At 36.5% G+C, this 16,495-nt stretch overlaps 1 protein-coding gene across 9 annotated transcripts; it reads right to left on the bottom strand.

The window, feature by feature from the left end:
* Nucleotides 1-1,378: 1,378 nt before the first annotated feature.
* Nucleotides 1,379-15,310, bottom strand: LOC144981291 (uncharacterized). Of its 9 annotated transcripts, XM_078951217.1 has the most exons (13): nucleotides 15,169-15,256; nucleotides 14,971-15,037; nucleotides 14,758-14,881; nucleotides 14,030-14,149; nucleotides 13,476-13,523; nucleotides 11,094-11,159; nucleotides 10,396-10,431; nucleotides 9,321-9,371; nucleotides 9,195-9,230; nucleotides 8,208-8,378; nucleotides 7,785-7,839; nucleotides 7,601-7,677; nucleotides 1,379-2,274 (listed from the first exon to the last, which is right to left on the bottom strand). In XM_078951217.1, exons 3-13 carry the CDS (start codon nucleotides 14,825-14,827, stop codon nucleotides 2,270-2,272), a joined length of 735 nt encoding a protein of 244 aa, XP_078807343.1. In that variant the 5' UTR covers nucleotides 14,828-14,881; nucleotides 14,971-15,037; nucleotides 15,169-15,256; the 3' UTR covers nucleotides 1,379-2,269. The 9 variants fall into 9 exon arrangements, with proteins under 9 accessions (XP_078807343.1, XP_078807315.1, XP_078807320.1 ...); XM_078951189.1 differs by having other exon boundaries at nucleotides 14,971-15,310; XM_078951194.1 differs by having other exon boundaries at nucleotides 8,208-8,342; nucleotides 14,971-15,310.
* Nucleotides 15,311-16,495: the final 1,185 nt, after the last annotated feature.

Here is a 16,495-nt window from a genome sequence, read left to right as displayed (position 1 = left end):
CTCCATGTCCTTTCCTGTGAGTCAAATCATCTGACCACAAATGAACATCAGATGTTCAGATCTCACAGACAAAATATTAGACTGTGAATTTATCAATTTAGACAAAGCTGAAACTACTGATCAATTACAGAAGCAAATGATGCATCACACTTTTAGTTTCAAGTTTTATAACTGACTTTTTTTTAGAAGTCTAACATTTTTTTCTTGTTAGAAAAAAATCCGCCTGACGCCAAGAGATTTCTGAGATAGATACAACAGAAAACAATGGCCTGTAAATAAAAAAAAATAAAAAGTTATCATATTAGACATGACGAGAGCTGTTAGGAGCACAATGTGGTCAAAGAGTTTTAGCTCAAATGAAAGGAAAGAATTTTTCCAAAACTTTGGCAAAACCAGCCATGTTGTTTGACCTATAGTGGCTCTAAAGAAAAGAACAGAAGCAGAGCTGGAGGTAGCAGAGATGAATGTGCTGGGGTTCTCTTTGGGAGTGACCAGGATGGATAGGATCAGGAACAACTACATCAGAGGGACAGCACATGATAGGGATTTTGGAGATACAGTCAGAGAGGCCAGATTGAGATGGTTCGGACATGTTCAGGGGAGAGCCAGTGAATATATTGGTAGAAGGATGCTAGAGTCTAGAACTGCCAGGCAAGAAGTCCAGAGGAAAACCAGAGAGGAGCTTTACGGATGCAGTGAACGAAGACATGAAAGTAGCCGGTGTAAGAGTGGAGGATGAAAAAGATGAAGGAAGCTGATTCGTTGTGGTGACCCCTGAGAAGAAAAGCCGAAAGGAGAAGAAGTAGAGGGAAGACAAGCATAAACTACTGATTACGTTGATGGAATTTAATATTTGAATCAAAATCACAGACATCCATTTGTCTGAACCTGCTGTATTCCCGTTTGGGGTCTTGGTTGTTGCTGGAGACCGTTCCAGTGGTTGTTGGCTAAAAGTGTGGTACACCCAGGACAGTTTGCCAGTCCATCTCAGGGTAACACAAAGACTTACAACCACACACATGTAGACACTTGGGGCAGTTTGGAGTCACCAATTAACCTATGAAGCATGTTTTTGGACTGTGGGAGGAAGCTGGAGAAAACTTACACATGCATTAGGAGAACATGCAAACTCCACACAAAGAGTTCCTAGCAGGGATTTGAACCAAGGCCTTCTTATTGTGAGGCAAGAGCACTAACCACTACCCCACAGTGCAGCTCCATCACAATCATGAACTCTTTTCATTTTTTTTGCACAAAAATAACTGACCAAAAGTTGAAAAGTTTGTCGCTTGGGTCCACTAAGGTGAGGTTTGAGGGTCAGGATCAACTTCAACAGTTTGTGAGGATTGCATTTTAAATCAATACTTCAAATAAATAGTTATAGTTTCTTTCATTTATGTCAAAACCATGAAAGACAGACGATTTTTTTGGTCATTTTGTTTTTAGAATTTTATCTAAAACTGTGACAGAAAAACAGAAATGTTTGAAAAAAGTAAAAAATGATACATGTGTTAGGTCTTGCTGGTCACGATGATTTACAACGCAAACTCTTTAACATCTGACTGAATCACATTTTTTACACCATTAAATCTGCTTTGAACAAACACTTTGAGGGCAAACTGATAACAAAACACACACACAGCCTCTGCAAATATCAAGTATTCAGTCACAGAGTATACGTTATCCACAGTGAAATACAAACTTCACCATTAGCAGAAGGTGAGTTCAGAAAACAACAATAACTTATCAAAAAATTCTCATTTCATGAACTGAAGGCAGAATAACAATTCTTTGTGCGGCCGCTCTACACATATTTACAGACAGTTGAATCCTTTGAACCTGAGACGGCATGAATGTAGACCATGAAAAAGAAAAAGGCAGTCAGAAAATGATAAATAAAAATATCATGCTTTCACTTTTTGTACCCAATACCTGGACATTAATGTTTACTTTGCAAATTTTTGATTCACTCAGAAATATAATTGTTGCCTCCTGTGAAGCTATGTGGTGTAAAGGTTCAAATGGAACTAATTGAGTTTCCTAAACGTCTTGCTGCAACACTTCATGTTTCCATTTGCAAAAGCTGACGGCAACCATGCTTGAAGAAGAGCAAAAACCAAAGGGAACCATATTTATCTGTTGAGCCGCTGCTTGTTGCTTTCCAGGGAAGACAGTCAGGAGGTACACCTCTCAGTTTGCCAATGCGGTGAAAGGTCAAAGCCTCAACAGTCTGTCTGTCATTGTGGGTCCGTGCAAACCAGAGTGTCCTTTAACCTGGGGTGGAGGAATTACAGGAAGGTTGTTAGGAAATAAAAGCATTCATTAACCAATTAAAAGACTGCCCAACATATGAAAATATCCACTTTTACATGCATGTGAGTGTTAAATACACTCTTTTTTTGTGGAGCACCACCTGCACAACTCCACATCAGGCTGAAGTGCAAAGGTGGAGTGGTCGAGCTCTGATCAAAAGATTGCAGATTTGGTTGAAAGTATCCTTGGGAAAGACACAGAACCCCACATTGCCTCTGGTGGTTAGGGGTTGGCGTCAGTGTTCGGCAGCACAGCCACTAGCAGTGTGTGAATGTGTGTGTGTGTGAGTGAATGAGACTGTGACTGTAAAGTGCTTTATTGGGCCTTCAAAGAATGTAGTAAAGTGTGATATACGTAAATGCCAATTAGCATCACCATGAAATATTAACCTCCTAACAACTTGTGGAAAAGCCCTGCTGCTCTAAACAAAGCAGCCTGTTTGGGGTTTAGGCTCCCAGCTCTGGGATCCAGAAGGCTGAATTCTCCCACATGAAATGCACACTTCTAGTTTTTCCACAACATTTCACAACATCCTAGGTTAGAGAGTCAAGACTTTCACTTGGCCATTTCCCGAACTTGGCTTTGCAGTCCTGTTACGAACATCATTGTTTAGTGTCCTCCTGCTGAGTGTTAGGATCAGCCAAGCTAAATTTTCAGTTCAAATTTAGTTTAACTCAATTTCGTATGAGTTAATGATGATCTGCACTAATTTTTCTGTTTAGACACCTGACTACAGAACACTAAATCCAAACTCTCTCTGGAGATGAAGACTTTCTGCAGAAATGCTCTTCTTTTGTTGCCACACATTTGGAATAAAACTTGATTTAATTTTCCGTTTATTAACAGCCTGGTTAATTATTTTTTATTAAATAAATGTGCAGAAATCTGGAAATGGTTTTAAGTTTTTGTCCAAAGTTTTTTAATGATTTGTTTAAATTATAGGATGGAAATGAAAGTGCACCATAGGAGTATTTCTCATTTCTTTTAAACACTGTATAAATACATGTTATTGATCATATAAGCCTAACACTATTGTCACTTTTAGTAGTATCAGTAAAAAAAAAAGAATAGAAAAGGGAATCTAAAATGGAATCCTGATTACTGCTTCCACAATTCTAGAATGAACGATGCTGTTATGGATGAACGTTTGAAGGAGTTTGATTAACGCATGATCAAACTCTTTGACATGTTTCATGAAATGCTGTTTGTTCATTCCACTAAAAATGTTACCAACTAACTCAATAAAAAACAAAATAACTTAAATGTCACCTTTGGTTCCTTACCAGCTGACAAAACAATCAGAGATAGCCTGAGTTACATAGCCCAGGAAAAGTAGAAAGTTGAGATTGAGATGAGATAAAACTGTCCTAACAAGGAAACTCACAAACACGCAGAACAATTTGGAACAAAGTGCAGCAACAAGGAGCTTGGATAACAAAACAGCAACAGGAGAATTTCTGCGTAAAAGCAAAAACAATCTGTCAAAGCATGTAAGAATATAGGCATGAGCAACCAATAAGTCGCCACATTCCCAGCAGCAAAACCATGAATTAGATTTTTCTGTAAGAAAGTACGGTACATTTTTTAATTTATTCTTTTTCCTCATTAATAATATTGTTCTACTTGGAAGCAACAATATAACACAGTTCACCTTTATTCAACAATCCCTTTTTAAGTCTGCCCTTTCTAAAAGCACGACGAATCCACCAACAGTGTTTTTTACAATTTATTTATCTAATAAAAAAATTGATCAACAAAACCACAAACACCTAATTCTTTCCAATAAACCTCCAAAGTTGCAGTAAAATCTGCTCAGCAGCAGTGCTTTTCCTCCTTAATCTGCTGCATTTTCCGGCCTGACTCACTGTGGAATTTCTCAGGTCTGACAAACAATACCCAGCTGCTGCGGGGATGGCATCACATTGTGCAACCGCAGCAGCAACAGCCTCACATTTACTTCTGTTCTGGGATCTCTTGTGTAACCCAAAGCATACAAAGAGCCTCCCTGCTGAATGAAAGTAACCTCTGGTCCTTGCACAGCCTTGGATATAAAAGCCTGAGAAAAACGTGGTGTGTAAACGAGGTTAGTCAACAGTCAACAGAGTGGACTTCAACCTCGCCCTCAGCAGTTCTTCAGTGAATTAGACAATCCCAGGGTTCAGTTTCACCACACTTCCATGCATGCCTTTCGTAATCACAAGCAGATGTTAGGGGACTTTGTACTTTCAGACAATATCATGCGTGATGATGAACTGGTCCACAGTTCATCAGGACAAACCAGATGGTGGATCACAACAAACACAGGCTGGCTGAGAAAGTGAAGTTATTGGAGGGATTTTTTGTTACTCAGTGTTGTGTGTTAGCCATTTGAGTCTTTGATAAATGTGATATTTTGTTGGACTGACTTCTGGAAGGCAGATGAATTTGATTATTTTCCTGCATTCATGCAGGGGCATGACCCTTATACTTTTGCTTGGCTCTTGGTGGATAATTGCTCAACTGCTTTCATTCAAAATTTTCCTAACAAGCACTGACAAGACTGACGGAAAATGAGTAGAAAATGTTTCCTTAAAAGAGAAACTAATGAGTTTTCTGTCTTTTTGAATGTTTTCATTTGGTTGTTTAATACCTCCCACCTGCTTAACATCATGACTTGACATGACCGATCTGAGAGTTTGAGAAATGTTATTATACATAAAAACAAAGTGTTGGAGTTCTTTACTGGAGATCTCTAAAGTTTGTTCTGCAGTGTTCAGCAGGGCTCTGGGGTAGACAGTTGTGTATTTTTTTGTGTGTGTTTTTGATTCGATAAATGCAGGTTTCTTCCCACACTCAGCCACCCTGCCTGCCTGCATGTAAATTCATGTCAAACCTGTATTTCTACACTCAAATTCACCACTTCTAATGCAAAGGTCTGCTGTCCTGTTTGACCTCTTCTCTTTGCCTAGTATTTGCTTTTAAAGTTCTCAGTGTTCGACAAAAGATGTGTCCTTGTTTAAACTCCCACCTATCACAGCCTAAACTGCCTCTGACTATTATGCTTTATTTAGCAGATAGTTACTGCTTGACTGACTTCAAACAAATACATTTATAATTTTTTGTATATTTAAATGGTGTTAAATATTAACCTAAGTCCATCTGTAGACTTTTTAAATCACACAGTATAATATATTTTTAACAAATTAGTTTGATGGTCTTTTATTAGACGTTTCTATACTGACTAAAAACAGATTTACATTAAAATTAAGAATTATTTTGGTTACATTCAGACTTGTTCCAATTAAATGTATTACTATTTTTTAGGGGAAAAAATGTGTTAAATACTACAAGACTCTGTACCTCCTTAATCCGATAAGACTAACAATAGGAGTAAATAAGCTACATGTTAACAGAGGAGTGTAGTTATTTTAACTTATATCGTCAACTTTTTCATTGATTTCTTCAAAATTCTATGTTCATGTTTTGAAGCTACAAGAAGAAGAAAGATGTCAGGTTTGGGGGGGCATGAAGCTGTTTAAAAATACATACATGCGAGTAGGATGACACCCAGCTCTATTTTTCCAGCCAACCCAACTCCACACTACTGCCTCTATTTGCGCAGGTTGAATGCATCAATGAAGTCAAATCATGGTTCACCTCAAACTTTTTAAAACTCAATAGCAATATAAATCTGAACTTCTTCTGATAGGCACCAAATCCACCCTGAGCAAGACCAACCATTTCTCTCTTTCCATTGACGGCTCCATCATCTCTCCCTCCCCTCAGGTAAAGAGTTTGGGTGTCATCCTCGACAGGCGTCTTTCTTTCACGTCTAAACATAAACTTCATCACCCGCTCAGCCTACTTCCATCTACGCAACATACAACGTCTCCGGCCCTCCACTGCTGTACTCGTACACAGCCTTCTCACTTCCCGCCTGGACTACTGTAACTCTCTTCTGTTTGGTCTCCCACAAAAAACCCTCCATAAACTTCAACTGGTTCAAAATTCAGCAGCTCGTATCATCGCACGCACTCCCTCCATCAAATATGTCACACCTATCCTTAAACATTTTCACTGGCTCCCCATCCCATACCGGATTCAATACAAAATCTTGCTCTACACACTCAAAGCCTTTCACAACCTTGCACCTCCATCTCTCTCTGACCTCCTTCATAACGCCATACCTGCTCGCTCTATCCGCTCCTCTTCCTCTATCCAGTTTTCTGTCCCTTCCGCCCGTCTTGTCACCATGGGGAGCCGGGCATTCAGTTGCTCTGCTCTCCGGCTTTGGAACTCACTCCCCCCTGACCTCCGCAACACTGACACACTCCCACATTTCAAATCAAAGCTAAAAACTCATCTTTTCCAAATGGCCTGTTCACTGTAACAGTAACTTTTGCATGTTTTTATATACATTTTATTGAATTGTGTATGTATTTAAATTGTTGTTGTTTTAACAGTTTATTGTGTTTCTTATACTGTACACATGTTGTGCGGCGACCTTGAGTGCCCAGAAAGGCACCTTATAAATTAAATGTATTATTATTATTATTGGGTTGCATAGTTAATGACTTTTTGAAGCTACAAAAACCTTTTACGTTAACATTAAAACTTTTTTTATGTTGTAATTTAATGTATTTTGTTCCATTTATCACGATTTCGTTTAAAGAAGCTATTTTTTAGTGTTAATACACAACAAACGGAATCATGTTTTCCCCAAAGATTTGCTATAGATGTGGTTGAATCACTATTTAAGGCCCTCAGGAGAATTTTCAAAAATATCAAAGGACTTTATTCAAATCAGAAAGAGTTTTCAATCATGTGCAAGAGTCACTGAGGCAGAAAAGTTAGTTATATTGGCTCCTTTGCTGGGTCCTTTATAAGACTATTAAAAGGAAATATAACACATTAAAATGGCAAAAGAGAAAAGCTGTGACAAAAGGAGCTTTCTATTTTGACCTTTTTGTACGGAACAACGCTGACCTCTACAGGAAAAAATATGCAACAACATACAAATCCAGGGATCCTGACTTCTGCTTTCATGTTGGCTTCAATGTGACTCAATCCAAAAAAGTTCTGCAATAATATACTTTCAGAAATGTCATCATATCCTGTTTTAACATTTTTAGGATGATTTCTTTTTGTTTATCACGTTAAGATTTCTGTCATATGTGCCCTGTTTGTATTTCTGAGCCTTTTAATTTACGGTAAATATCTTTATTCCTCACCATAAATGAGTAACATCCATGTTTGAGTTTAATAAGACCCTCGCTCACATTCGTGTAACATAAGTATGAAAACTTACAATCTTTTGTTATCCACTGGTCAAAATCTTCCATTTCTAGTTCAAGTACAGAAGGCACGTCCTCCTCGAACATGGGCCTGTGAGACACAATGGAAATAGAAAAAAGAGTGAACAGACAATTAAATCTGTGCACATTGGTTGAAGAAAATCCTAAAAAAATAAATGTCAAGGGATGCAAACTCACATCGGCACCTTCTCTGTGCTGGGTTCGTCCAAAAATGGATCTTCTTTAACTGACGCTAAGAAAAAAGAAAAGATGATGGTAAAGACAGTGACAGATGTGAACATGCATGAATCTTCAAGTTTTACTTTTTTAATTCCACATTATTTAGTGTTTTCTATATATGACCATTCATTTTTGCGAAATATGCTCTGGAATAGCTGGACTACAAGCAGATATATTATATTTAAGCTGTGTCCATGGACAACCTTCCGTCTCTTGTTGAGTCAGGAGAGTGTTGCCTCAAGAAAAAACTTTGCTTCATGCCGTGGGACGTTTAGATTTTGAGTAATAAACAAGTTAAAGTCAAAATTCTGCTGATGTGAGTTAACGTGTGACTTTGTGGCGAATTTTGGAACGTTTTTGTAGTCAGTTGCATGGACGCACCTCTTTTTGTGGCGTTCTGTTTCCACTTGCGAATGATGAAATAACCACAAACTACCATGCAGATGAGAGTTACTATCACCACAGGAATCAGGATGAGCATGAGGGTTGAGTCTCCAGGCTCCTCTGTCGAAGAATCTGAAGATACATAGTCCAGATCATATGTTACTGGAGCTGCAAAAACAAGAGATAATATAAACCTCTTACTGCAAGCTTGAGATTTAAGATTTGTCTCTGGTAAATTAAAGTATACAGTATGGAGCGCCAAAGGTGGTTAAAGTAGCTACAGTGTGCTTTTTGAAAGGGTTTTATTACTTCGAAATAGTATTACTCCAGCAGATTTTTAAAATTATCATTCAAATAATTGCTCAAGCATTTGGTGAAAAATGTTATTTTATTTTAACCTGAAACTTGTTTAATCTTATTTGCTTCCTCTTTTTTAATTGAATTCACAATTTAATTATTTTAAGGCGCTGCTAAAATAAAAAGGAAGAAAAACAGTAAACCCAGCAAAAAATGTTTATACATGATTGCATATTCCAATTCATTAAAAAAAAAAGATTACTACAGCCAAATTTCGTCTAGTTTATTTCAATAAATAGTCAGACAATCAAAATGGCAAGAACACCTGGAGAAAATTCTGATATTTCTGATCATTGAAACAGAACTGGTTAAAAATGAACATCCAGTTATGTTGCCAATTGCTACATGGTGGAAAAAAATTGGAAATATAAAAAAAGTGTTACTAAAAATGACTCTTGGTGAGGCTAAAAGTGCTCCTTTTGATCATATACCTGTTTAAGTGAAGCTAAAAGTTATGGTGCTTTAAAAGTACTCTTAGGGGTACTCAGTGTACAGTATGTGAAGAATTACTCAGGTAAATGTAACTTATTGTTAACCACCTCTGAGCAAAACGCATATCAATTCTTAGATTGAATCATTTAGTTGTAACATGACCACATGGGTTCAAAAAACAACCCAGGTTTGTACCTTCTTCTGATAAAGGATCCTCTGCACTCCCCTCAGCTGTAAGTGCAGGAAAACATAAAGTATGTTCAGTGGCGTGGTTGTGGAAACGCAGTTTTTCATAAAGAGGAGAGTGATGAATGTATTTACTTGCACTTGAACTGGCTTCATCTAAAGTGGTGGGACTTCTTGTACTTGCATCTGGAGGAAGTAAAAAAAAATGGTTATGGCTCTTAGACATCATTATATAGAATGCAATTTTTGGGCACATTTGCCAAGTAAAATTGTAAACCAAATAGGGACCAAAAAGGAAAGGTGAACTGGTTTCAGCCAACCAAACTCAAAGGCAGTGTCAAAGAAATAAAGAATTATCTGAAATTTGGTGAAAATAGCCATTCATCAAGCAAAAACAATATGTACCCGCTATATTTTCATGTTTTTCTGACATTTAGTCTGCCTAAATTTGACACGTAAATGTACTAACTTCAAAACATCAGCTACCCAGTTTCTATGCACTGCAGCTGTTGCCAGGTATTCTGGGATATCTCAGCAGTAAGACAGAACTTTATGGTAAAAAGGAACATTCATGCTTTTTTTGGCAATGGATGAATGCTACAAATAATTTATGTAGTATTACTATAAAATACAACTCATTCTAGCTGAGTAAGAGTGCTCATCCCAAATACTAAAACTTGTAGCTTTTTTAGTTAAATTTTAGGGTTTCATGTAAGTGCATCTACATTTAGCTTATGTAAAAACTCAAATAAAAAAAAAAAACGATTTCCTCTGCGTTGAACTTTTTCTCATTTATGCTGTACATCACCGTTTGAAAACATTGCATGAATCAAAAACATCCATTGAAAAGATTTGGGTAAAACAAATGTATAATATTTATTTTAAACTTCTAACTTGAATTTTTTTCTTCCTACCAAAAGTCTTCTACATCATTATCTACAAGTTTTATTAATAGTGACAAGATATGTGAATCTTTTTAAAAAAAAAAAGTAATAAATAAAAAATAAGCAATCGTTATCTCATAAACTGCCACTGAATAAAAATGTCAATAATTGTGTTGCGTGTAGTTCTTATTATTTTGCATTGTATCTGGCTCTTCTGGTTAGAGAGGGTCCCCCAATTTGTCTTTTGTAATTAAGTAATAAAGAAAAGAAAAACTATACAGTATCTAATTAAACTACTGCTGATATTTGTCATTTATAGTTCTTACCATCTGGCAGATTTTCTGTGCTTTCTGCCAGGTCTTCTGGTTGTGGGGAAATTGTGGCAAAAAAACCAAAACATTCTGTTACTTGGGACACAGTCGATGATCCATGGCAACATGTCAATTATTTCAAAGGCAAATCACTCACACTGAAAAATTGCAAAGTTTTAACAGTATTTTATAAGAACAAAACAAATTCAACAAAAATAAAGTCAGAAAATATTAAAAGTTTGCTTAACTCTTATCGACACAAAAATGTTTACTTTAAAATATTGTAAAGTTCACTAATTAGACAAGATGGAACAATAAAGTGATGTTGAGCTATTAGTGCACACTCTATTTAGTACCCATTAGTATTCTAGGGACTGATTGTTCCTAAATTAGAACCTCTAAAGAGTCTAGCAGAAACAAATTCCTTCTCAGTGGCACGAGAGACTGACAACATTGGGTAGAAAACGATTGTTCATGTTCTTGCTGTAGAAGCTTTTTAATCTTTCAGGGACTAACTTCATAAGTTTCATATACTGCTCTGTCTTACTCTGAAAATGAAAAATATCAACTACACGCTGTTTTGTATGTTGTGTTGTTTAAGTTATAAATACCTCAATTTAAAATGGTAACATCAATAGAAAGATAACTATTCATTCTGTCATAAACTACTGCTAAATAAAAATGTCACTAATTGTGCTATGTATAGTTCTTACCATCTTGCACAGCAGTACTTTCCGTGGTTATTTCTGTCTCTGATTGTGTTGCTAGATCACCTCCATCTGGGGATGTTAAAACATTTTGTTACTCATAGGACACTGTCATGTCACTAAAAGCAGTGATACTTACAAAAATGACAATTAAATAAAATATAAACGCACTCATGCTGAAAAACAGCAAGCTTTGATATGAATGCTCAAAACAACTTCAACAGAAAAATACTCTGAACATGTTAAAGGTTTGGGCAACTCACAGATATTGGAAAGGTTGGGAAAAAATAGGATGTTGAGCTATTAGTTCCTCACAGAATCTAGTTGGATCATTGCTGCTATTGCTGCTACAGCAGAACCATAAAGAGCTGAGCAGAAACAAATGTGCTTCAAGTTTAATTCAAAATGTTTAAAGATGAGATCCTCTGACACTGACAACAATGGCCAGAAAAAGATTTGTTCATGTTATTGCTGGTTTTTCAAGCTTCTAAATCACAAGACTGACTTTCTTGTTTTCCTATACTGTTTTGTCTCAAACAAGAAAGAAAATATATTATCTATGTTGTGTTGTTTAAGCAATAAGTGCCTCCATACAAAATAGGTTGTTAACCACTATATATTTTAATTTATAGAGTCTATAAGCACTTTCATAGTTTTAACTTATTTTATTTTATTCATTTATTCAATATAGGGACAGTAGATAGTAGCGAGGATCGGTGAGAGGAGGTTTACTCAGTGTTGACAGCTCTGATTGTCAATGAGACATTTCTTTAACTGTGTCTTGAATAAATGATATGTGTTTTAAATTTCTGATAGTGGTGTGAAGTTCTACTCAGTAGCAGCTCTAACAGAAAAGGCAGTCTGACCAAAAACACTTTTTCTGAAGGGAATGATACAGTCTCCTCTGACTGAACTCCGAGTTTTGTTGTGATCTGCTGTCCGGATGTTCACAAACTGGTGAAGAGGAGGGGATGATAAGCCATGAATGATTTTGTACATGAGACAGAGATTTGAAAATGTGACCATGTTTTCCCAACTCAGTAATCCATGTTTTTGTACTATGGACAATAGTGAAAAATGTTGGGTTTTTCATCCAAAGTTTTAACAGTTTGTTTGTACAATTTTTGGAGATGTTTTAAAGGTGTATTGCAAGCCTGTGACCAGACAGGCAAACAGTAAGTGAGAAAATCATGGAGTGCGTGTACATTTTTGCTGACTGTGTGGAGATCTGATGGCGAATGTGTCTAAAATGACTGAGGTTGAATTTGATTCTATTGCAGACCCTTTTGATGTGTGATTTGAAAGACATCTTTGAATCCATTATGACACCCAGATATTTGTATTCTGAAACAACCTGCAGCCTTTCTCCTTTTTTATTATTTATATTATTATTGGATTTGGTGATAAACCTTGCAACTGTTTTAGATGTGTTTAACTGCAAACAAGAGTACTTCAACCAAGCTGTGATGTTAACCATAGCATTGGTGAGCTTCTTAGCCACCTTAGAGGAATTACTGCCATGAACATAGACTACAGTGTCATCAGCATACATCTGCACAGAAACATCAGGACAACAGGTTGGAAGGTCATTAATGTACAGTAAAAATAACAAAGGTCCCAAAATTGATCCTTGGGGAAGACCAGTTGGCAGACTGAGAGCTGAAGATTTAAATGACTGGACTTTGACAAGTTGGGAGCGGTCAGTGAGGTAAGAGTCAATCCATTGCAGTGCATCAGAAGAAAAGTTAAAATTGCATGATTTTGACAAGACTGACTGTATGTGTGTATTTGTTGTATGTCTGATCTTGTTTGGGTTGTACTGGAACAAATTTCGTAAGTTAGTGTAAAAGCTGTACATATGACAATGAAAGGAATCTGATTCTGAAAAGGGGTAAATGCACAGAAAAAATTGGGAAAAGGGGAGTTAAGGAGAAAGAGAACGTTTTTAACATCACATTAGACTTGAGATATGCAAGATTCGATTGACTTGGACAAAATGTGTAGCTGTTCAAGGCAATAAGTAAAAAATTTGGTTTAGTTTGAGAGTTTGTTGTAAGTGCAACTACATTTAGCCAATGCAAAAACGTATTTATTTCCCTACACTTCACTCTTTCTCATCTGTGATCAACATGTATTACTTAAATCAAATTATTCGTTTAAGAGGTTTTTGGTCCAAGAAATTAAGAGGTGGTAGGAGACAAATTTCTAACTTGATTTTTTTTTTTTTACCCCAAAGTCTTGTACATTATTATCTCCATGTTTTGATTAATAATAATATCTATATGTGACTCAATTTTTTTTAAAGCAATATATAAAAACAAAGCAATTATGAATCATTATCCTAAACTGCTGCTGATTAAAAATGTCACTAATTGTGTTAGTTCTTACTTTCTTGCGTTGTATTTGGCTCTTCTTCTGTGTTGTCTGGTTGTGAATCTGAAAGACATCACATTAGACTTGAGATGAGGAAGATTTGATTGACTTGGATAGAATTTGTAGCTTTGCAAGACAATGTGTAAAATCTGGTTTAGTTCAGGTTGTTTTTGTTAGAGCAATTAGATGTGGCCAATGCAAAAATATTCTTCATAATAAAAATATACCGTATTTTCCGGACTATAAGTCGCCCTTTTTTTCATAGTTTGCAAGGGGTGCGACTTATACTCCGGAGCGACTTATAGTCCGGAAAATACGGTAATAATTCTCATATTAACAATAATATTTTCCTCTACCTTTTCTAAACATGTACGACACATTAATTGAAAAACGTTTGTTTAAAAAGTTTTTGGTCTAACAAATTAAGAGGTGGTGGGAAACAAATTTCTAACTTCATTATATTTTTCAACTAAAAGTCTTGTACTGTAATACCTGTAAGCTTTAATAATAGTGTATCAGTATGTTACTCTAATTTCTTTATATGTGATTAAAAAAAACAGCAGTATTACCATCTTGCGTGTTGTCTGAAGCTAAGTCTGAAACCTCTTCAGCCTTTTCAACATTTTCATCATTTTCAGTATTTTCAGTGTCTTCAGTGTTTTCAGCACCTTCATTGTCTTGGGAAATTGCTGCAATAAAGCAATAATAAACATTTCATGTCACTAAAAAGCAGTGAGACTTGTAAAAATGACAGTTATTTCAGAGGCAAAAGCCCTCATGCTTGATAAACTGCAAGCTTTTAACAGTGAAGGCAACAAAACTTCAACAGGAAAAATTCTAAACATCTTCAAAGTTTTGGTAACTTATCAGAAATTCACACTGTTGCAAAAGTAATTATATCGGACAAGATAAAAAAAACAAACAAAGGAATGTTGAGCAATTAGTTCCCCACAGACAGTTACAAAATTGTCTTCTATTTTTTTGGACGAGTAAGAAAGACTGGAAGAAAAATAGATATAAAAAAACAAATTTAAGTTTAAGGTGTGGTAATAAAATAGTTACAGTTCTCAGAGTAGCCATATGTTTAACAAGAGTTCAACAAAACTGAAATACTCATCAAATTAGGCTAAATTAAAGTATTGGACTTTTTTGGTGGGTTCAGTGAGAAGTAAAAATGTAAAAGAAAAAGTCTTTTTACTTCAAGTCATAAAGTCTGATAATAAAAAAAAGTCAAGTAACAGAGTATAAGTAGGGCGGAGAAGGTCGTTTTCTCCTAAACCAGAAGTGTAGTTCTTACCTGTTCTGGTCAGACTGGCCAGCAGCAGCAGCAGCAGCAGCAGAGGGGTGTTGACCCAAGCGTCTCTCATTTTACAAGTTAAAGACCCAGAAATGGTGGCATTATGCACCAACGTCTTCCTGCACTGTCACAACATTGCACTTCCTGATCTGACTTAAGGTTTCTGAAAAAAAAAGTCCCATACACACCCACAAAGTCACTCAGATAACTCACTTGGATGTGATGCAATAAGCCGTGTGCTTGTAGCCACAAGTCTGACTGTTTCTCAGCTGCAGCACAACTGCATTCCCGCCAGTTAGGTATGCACGCCAAAAAGAAGTGAGCAGAAGGCAGAGCAAACTTGGATGAAGAATGGCCTCTTCCTAAAAAGTTAAGCAAAAGGTTCCGCTCGCTCAGGTGTGTTACCCTCACCCTCATGGGGGAGTCCACTCCAAAACTGTGAACTCCTTCTGTTTTTCAGGGGAGAAGTGATTCTTAAAACCAGCTGATGCCGGATCCTTAGCCACACTGTGCGGTGAATTACTGATCATGAATCTGTGGGTCATGCTTCAGTGATTATCTCTTGGCAGTTTTTTTTTTTTTTTTTTTCCGTTGAACGTTGGCGGGGGCATGTTCCAACACGGTGGCTGCAGCCTGAAGCGTCTGTGAACGTTGTCTCCTATCAGAGTATCAAACGTGGCATTAAAGAAAATTTTAAACTAATTTCTTGCTCAAGGATGGGAGCACACATCTAAAGAAAGTGATTCAAAATTTTTGGTTCAGTCCTCAATGAAAAATGTGAGTAAAAATCGCAGAACTTAATTGCAGACTGATTTTGCAAAACTGGGCAAAGTGTTTTTTCTTTAGTTTTTTTTTTTTCTTATTTTATTTTCAGTTTTGTGAGTCAGTAGGCCATGTTTTCCTTCTGAAGGCTGGTGCTAATAATCAGAGTACCGGTAATTGGAGCCAAATCGGTTCACAGGGTCACCACCGGGTGACTTGTTATTCAAGTGAGTCAGACCCCATTCACAACAGAAACTTTGTCCATTTCCATTTTCAGTGCTAATGCAAAATTTAGCTGAGACTGATGGGAGGACCTCTGCTTCTCAGGACATTTTATAATAAGAAAAGTTTTGAAATACAGTAACTTACAAATGAAGACATTTAAGTAAAATAAAAAAAGAAGCAAACTGAAATGAATGTGCCACTGTGGTAACACTAACAAATGTTAAAAGAAAAAAATGTCTTAGTTTTATCTACTGATCACCACAAATTTTGTAGCACGGCATCTGATCTGAACAGATATAGCACATAAAACAACCATTAACCACAGAACTGCAGTGTTGCTTGCAGTAATAAACCCTCTGAGCATCAAAGAAGAGACTGTTTGTACATTACCATTGAACCAGCAGTAAAGATATACCATGTATTGTCAAACATCTATTTCAAACATTTGATGTTATTTAGAAAAATCAACAATAGCTTTGAGAATCTGAAGTCCTGGTTAAAGGAATAGACCAGAGACAAATGAATATAAATATGTTGAACAATCTGAAGTGTTTTGCTTGGAAGCAACCAAAGCTAACAGTCTCTCTGAGGAGCTTCTGTTCAAAATGCAAAAGAGAAATCTGATGTCTAAAACCGCTAGCCCTGCTTCAAAAAGCTGTATTTGTCTCAGTGGGTCATGTGAACTCAGCTTGTTAAGGCTGTAACTCAATTTTGGAGACACAAAACGTGTTTTGTTTTAACCATTTTTTTC

This window comes from Oryzias latipes, chromosome 1 (assembly GCF_053564925.1).
Source record: "Oryzias latipes strain Hd-rR chromosome 1, Olatipes_Hd-rR_3.1".
In the NCBI taxonomy this organism is placed as follows: Eukaryota; Metazoa; Chordata; class Actinopteri; order Beloniformes; family Adrianichthyidae; genus Oryzias; species Oryzias latipes.
This window is presented reverse-complemented; position numbering and strand designations above follow the sequence as displayed.

Coding starts and splice junctions, on each gene's coding strand:
- LOC144981291 (XM_078951189.1), bottom strand. CDS start 15,174: ATGAGGGTGAGGGTAACACACCTGAGCGAGCGGAACCTTTTGCTTAAC. Junction 13,524..14,029: donor TTCAGACAACACGCAAGATG/GTAATACTGCTG, acceptor GATGTCTTTCAG/ATTCACAACCAGACAACACA. Junction 11,160..13,475: donor GCCAAATACAACGCAAGAAA/GTAAGAACTAAC, acceptor TAACATCCCCAG/ATGGAGGTGATCTAGCAACA.